Consider the following 6,260-nt stretch of genomic DNA (forward strand, 5'->3'; position numbering starts at 1 on the left):
GAACCTTGTCAGTTTCTCCGTCAGAATCTTCAAATGAGCTTTTAGTGACAGTGATTGAGAATGAGCAAAGCTGCACTTTATTTAATATTCATCGAATGTGATCATCAGAGCAAGAATTAGTGTCAAAGATATTAAAGTAATGGTTAAAACTCAGACAATTCATTTTTGTTTGGGGATTTTTGGATCTGTTAATGTAGGACAGTTGACATTTTCATAAAGTTGTATTTTGATGTGATAAAATCTTTGAGAATGAAGAGGGAGGCAAAGTTTGTGTTAACTTTATAATGTAAAAAGAGTCAAACTACAAAATTAAACTCATAAACTAAAAAAAAAAATGTTTTCATCATTTCTGTCTTTAGTTAAAAAACCTGTTTTTGTGATTCATCAGGGATGCCTGTCTGTTACCTGTTGATCTTAGAGAAGTAAGTGAAACACTCACCAGTTTGATCTCAGCTCTAAAATGTTTTCTCTGTTTCTCTGTTTGCATTTTTGATCTGTTACCCTGTAGCTTGAAAAAAATGTATACAAATAAAACAACTTTTTGTCAACTGATTTCTCTCCATGAATTGTTTATTAACACTAGCAAATTCCCTTTTTGGTGAAAAAAAACTATTTAATGATGACTAAAATACAAAAATCAATTGATAAAGCACAACAAACATCACAAGAATTGCAAAACAAACTTTAACCTTTTAAATTACAAATGTAAATGATGTTTTTAGGCTCAATTAATTATGTTTTATTTATGAGACAAAATAAAAAAAATGTTTGGTGAAAATGTTTGGACTCTGGGGCTTCATCTTTTCTTGCACAAAAGGGAAAAAAGCTTTTTAATTTTTAGTTTTCATGAGAACTATATAGACATGGAAAACGTATCTTGATTACAACAGTGCACACAAAGTGTTCCTCAACACTTTCACTCATTTTTTACTCCTCTAATTGTTTTCTTAGCTGTAAATCTGATGGAGACGATGTGTCCTTAAACGACAGAATGAGCTCCACAAATCTGAGAACATTTTTCCCAATGAAGCTGAAACAGAAAAGAAGAATTTTTGAGACAAAAGCATCTTGAAGAAAAATGACCAACTACTAAAATAAAAAAGGGTTACCTGCATATAAATGCAAACACACATGAAAATCTGTTTTCTAGTTGTAATTCTCTTTAGTTTCAAAATCTTCAAACTTTATCTGTCATCATCTTCTGCTGTAAACTCTGAATGACGATTTGGGAAGATAACTAATAACTAATACAACTGCAGTTTAATTAACAACTGTTATTATTTGATAGATAAAATAAATCAAAAAAGAATGAAGAGAAATAACACTAGCTGACATATGTATTTTTGAAATACTTTGACGTTTTGAATAAAACATTTGTTTGATGATGAGGCATGATTTGAGGCCTGATGCAATTCTGCTGGATTAACTCGTGTTACTTATCAACAGAGATCATTTTGGGCTTTTAGTGAGGCCAAATGTAAATGGGTGGGGCTCTGTCAATTTTTCAGGATTCTGGTGGTTTAAAAAAAAGGAGAGGACAAAATTTGTTATATCCTAAGAGGTTAAAGGACAAAGAGAAGAAAAAGGAATAAAAAAAAAAGACGTAGGGGGTGGCTTGCATTCCTCTCTGTGTGTGTGTCTTCAGTGAACCATATCAGATCAGTTTCTGTTTTTTCTGGACTGGGGAGGTTTTTGTACGACTGTTTTTCACTGAACACACCACCACTATGACCACTCTGACAGTAATAAACTGCTGCATCTTCAGCCTGAACTTCACTGATGGTCAGAGTGAAATCAGACTTTGATCCACTGCCTGTAAAACGACTTGGAGTATCTGATTCTTGAGTGCTAGCAAGATATATTAGTAGTTTAGGAGTTTCTCCATCTTTCTGTTGATACCAGGATAAAAGGTTGGCAACAATATTCTGACTGATTCTACATGAGATAGAGACAGATCCTCCCACATTGGACCTCACATCTCCAGGCTGAGTCACTGTGACCTGTCCTCTGGACTCTGAGGATACAGAGACAGAAACAGAAAGCAGCTTCATGCTTTTGTGGCCTTCATTTCAGAGGGACGGATGTTCATAGAGGAGAGGAGTTGGATTCTCTGGACTTTACCTGTGAAGCAGCAGCAGAGGAGAGTCCAGATGAGGACGCAGATCACACTCATGTTTGATGATGATGAGGATGATGATGAGGAGGAGGAGGAGGAGGATTTGTGTGTCTTCTGCTGTGATGAAGGACAGCTGTCAGTCATCCAGTCTTCAACTCTCAGGACTATAAAGTCTCCCAGAGCACTGGAGCATGGAGCTGCTGATGCAAAGTGTCTCTATGGAAATGCAACCACTCACTCCAACAGGAACATGGATCTTCTTCATTACTGAAATCAATTTAAACAATGTTTTAAATAAATACTTTAAAAAGGTGAAAGAAGATTCAGAATTAATAATCATAGACATTTTTTAGTCTATGTGACCTTATTCTGCCTGGAATTTTTTCAGAGTTGTAAGGCATATCATTTTATCATTTGAGCTTCTCTTAATCATGTTGATGTATATATATATATATATATATATATATATATATATATATATATATATATATATATATATATATGACTGGAAACAATTGTTGACATTCATAAAAACCGCAGTTTTTCAGTGTTCCCAACAATTGTCGCAAGTGGGCACATAATGTTATGACAAAGAAATATTATAAACATAATGATTTTAAAAAAAGTGTCAAGTTTGTCCTCCCTAAGTCTAAAAACCCCTAACAATTGGAACTAGCACCTCTTTTTCTGATTTTTTATATTCAAGCTTCAACAAACAGGGTTTTATAGCACTCCTCCACACAGACCTTCTCTACATGACTGGGTTTCTGCGCTGTCACTGAGTTTGAGGGTTGAGGTCTGGAGACATGCTAGGTCACTTCAGAATCTTGATATGCATCTTATGGAGCCACTCCTTGGTGCAGTTTTCCTGCTCCATGTGCAGAAAAACACTCAAACCATGATGCTACCACCCCTATGCTTCATAGTAAGGATGGTGTTCTTGAAATGTTACTTATAATTCTTCTTCCTCCAAACACAACTAGTGGAGTTAGACCACATGATTCCTCTGGATAATCCAAATGTCACTGGTAAACTTTAGACACCCGTGATATGTATTGGTTTAAGCAACCAAACCTTCCATGCTATGCATGATTTCAAACCATGACATCTTACCATCTTACCAACAGTAACTTTGGAAACGGTGGTCTTATGAAATCATACATGGCACTGTGACTCTTTTCAGGTCATTGACCAGCTCCTCCCATGTGGTTCTGGAGTGAGTCCTCCTTTGGGACAGCTCTTTGGTCTTGGTCTTGTTAGAAGTTGGAGTCTTTCTGATTGTATGGGGAAGGCAGGTGCATTTATGCAGCTAACAACCTCAAACAGGGGAATCAAATGTAGGATAATAAGTGAGTCTTTCAGGTGTTCCATGCTTTGAAAATTAGATATATATAGACACTGCTCTGTAGCAATCAGGCTAAAAACAATTGGCAGCTGGTCCTCTCACACGCGACTTGGGCATCAAACTTATGAACACATTTTTGTACGGGGTTGAGTAGCAAATCCGCCACTTGGCGAAGTAGAGGCACAGCCTATGCGAATTTGATGTGCAAATTGTGTTTGTTGGGAATGCAGCTGAAGGTATTTGAGGATGAGAATTCTATAGACAGGTGTCCAAATACTGACACCAAAACAGCAGCATACAAATATATAATTTAAAAAATTCATGCAATTTGATTTCCAGATAAAAAAGATGAAGATCCCTCCATGAGTTCAAAGTAGAAAAACTTGCAAAATCACAGGGTGTTCAAAAACATATTTGCCTCACAGTAAATTAGTTATCTTCATTACAAATTAAAAGTCAAACTGATAGTTTGTGAGTGAACCAACATGTGTAAAAAGGTAGAGGAGATCTAAAATCTGATTTTGTTTTTACGGTGAATAAATTAAAGAAATGGGGATGACTAAGAAAGTGTGTTTGTGTGTTCAATGGACTGTATCAGTTCAGTTTCTGTTCTGTCTGAATGAGGGAGGTTTTTGTACGACTGTTTTTCACTGTGTGAACAACCCACCATTGTTGAAAAATTCACCCATACAGTAATAAACTGCTGCATCTTTAGCCTGAACTCCACTGATGGTCAGAGTGAAATCAGAGTTTGATCCACTGCCTGTAAAACGACTTGGAGTTCCTGATGCTTGATTGCTACTATAGTAAAGTAGTAGCTTAGGAGTTTCTCCATCTTTCTGTTGATACCAAGAAAGATCAACTCTATCATCCACCGTATGACTGGTTGTACATGAGATGGAGACAGATCCTCCCACATTGGAGCTCACTGCTCCAGGCTGAGTCACTGTGACCTGTCCTCTGGACTCTGAGGATACAGAGACAGAAACAGAAAGCAGCTTCATGCTTTTGTGGCCTTCATTTCAGAGGGACGGATGTTCATAGAGGAGAGGAGTTGGATTCTCTGGACTTTACCTGTGAAGCAGCAGCAGAGGAGAGTCCAGATGAGGACGCAGATCACACTCATGTTTGATGATGATGATGATGAGGAGGAGGAGGAGGATTTGTGTGTCTTCTGCTGTGATGAAGGACAGCTGTCAGTCATCCAGTCTTCAACTCTCAGGACTATAAAGTCTCCCAGAGCACTGGAGCATGGAGCTGCTGATGCAAAGTGTCTCTATGGAAATGCAACCACTCACTCCAACAGGAACATGGATCGTCCTAAACATGGAAATCTTCACATATCGAATTTATTTCAGTGCTTAATTTTTTTTAAACCCAAAACTTTAAAAGCATTGATTTATATTTTATTAATTTTTTTCCGCATCCAAAGCTAATTTTTTAACATTTTAGATTTCAGAAAAAAGTGAAAATTATTTTTAGAGAGTAATCAGCACCAATGGATTGATAAAAACTGCAGCATATTAGATGATTTTAAACATTTATTTTCTTCTGACTTGATGCTGCAAGATATTTTCATGAAAGCCAGACACGTTTGGGTAAAGAGAGACTGACACATTATTCTACTAAATAAATTTTGCCTTTTCCAATAAAATGGTATTTGAATAATTAAAAAAATCAAATTTAATGCAAAGTATTTTGACCTTAAAATCTAAGTTTTTACTATAAACACTAAACCGATTCAGTCATGACCTCTGCACAATAAGAATTTATTTGTGTAAACATATCAGAGACTGTAGCAAAAAATGATCATAGCTGAAAAACCTTTAACTTCCTAATCTTTCTTGTCATTTCTTCAAATAAATAATTTCTGTCTGAACGAGCATCTTCTAATGAGCTTTTAGTGACAATGGCTGAAAACAAAGAAAGCTGCACTTTAATGTAAAAAAAGGATCAGCTTGAACAGATTAGTTTTATTTCAATGTTTATGAAATATTAATTTCATGTGATCATCAGAGCACGAATTTACATCAGAGATATTAAAGGTAAAATGGTAACTGGAAAATGGCAGATACTTATATAGCTTTGACTGCTGTTTTGTGGTTCATTAGTGATGCCTGTCTGTTACCATGGTTACTGGTCTTAGAGAGGGAAGTGAAACTCTCAGCAGTTTGATCTCAGCTCTAAAATGTTTTCTCTGTTTCTCTGCAGTGGGTCATGTGCCCCGCCCTCCCTGACCGTGCTCCTCCCCTCCACCAAGGAGCTGCAGCAGGGGAAGGCCACACTCATGTGTGTGGCCAACAAGGGCTTCCCCTCAGACTGGACTCTGTCCTGGAAGGTGGTCGGCAGCAGCAGCAGCAACTGGGAGGAGAGCAGGAGCCCCGGGGTGCTGCAGAAGGACGGCCTCTACAGCTGGAGCAGCACCCTGAGGCTCTCTGCAGACCAGTGGGAGAAGGTGACCTGTGAGGCCAAGAGAGGATCCCAGACTGCAGTCTCAGAGACTCTCAGGAGAGACCAGTGCTCCCAGTCCTGAACGCAAACATTCTGGATATAAATCTGTTTTCTATTCAGTTCTTCTTTTACGTTTTCTTCCTAAAACTTTGTTTGCATTTTTGATTTGTTACACTGCAGCTTGAACAAATTATCAAAAAAACAAAAAATAAAACAAACTGTTTTCTGTCCATGAATTATTAATTAAAAGTAGCAATTTCTCTTTTTTATGACAAAACATATTTTAATAGACAAAGCACAACAAACATCACAATATTTGCAAAAAAATCATTAACTTTTTAAAATACA

The 6,260-nt window shown here is 37.0% G+C and overlaps 3 gene segments (V, D, J or C); 1 reads left to right on the top strand and 2 right to left on the bottom strand.

Annotated features, from left to right (window-relative positions):
- LOC112162610 overlaps positions 1-2,173 on the bottom strand; it is a 13,497-nt gene extending 11,324 nt beyond the window's left edge. The window contains 1 exon segment of the V gene segment in view: positions 2,122-2,173. Coding sequence covers positions 2,122-2,173 — 52 coding nt within the window.
- Positions 2,174-3,935: 1,762 nt separating this feature from the next.
- Positions 3,936-4,592, bottom strand: LOC118599366. The segment is given in 2 exon segments: positions 3,936-4,428; positions 4,536-4,592. Coding segments are annotated over 2 exon segments (372 nt in total).
- A 1,029-nt stretch (positions 4,593-5,621) lies between these two features.
- On the top strand, positions 5,622-6,032 carry LOC112162611. The segment is given in 1 exon segment: positions 5,622-6,032. A coding segment is annotated over 1 exon segment (345 nt).
- The last annotated feature ends 228 nt before the right edge of the window (positions 6,033-6,260 follow it).

This window comes from Oryzias melastigma, linkage group LG11 (assembly GCF_002922805.2).
Source record: "Oryzias melastigma strain HK-1 linkage group LG11, ASM292280v2, whole genome shotgun sequence".
NCBI lineage: Eukaryota > Metazoa > Chordata > Actinopteri > Beloniformes > Adrianichthyidae > Oryzias > Oryzias melastigma.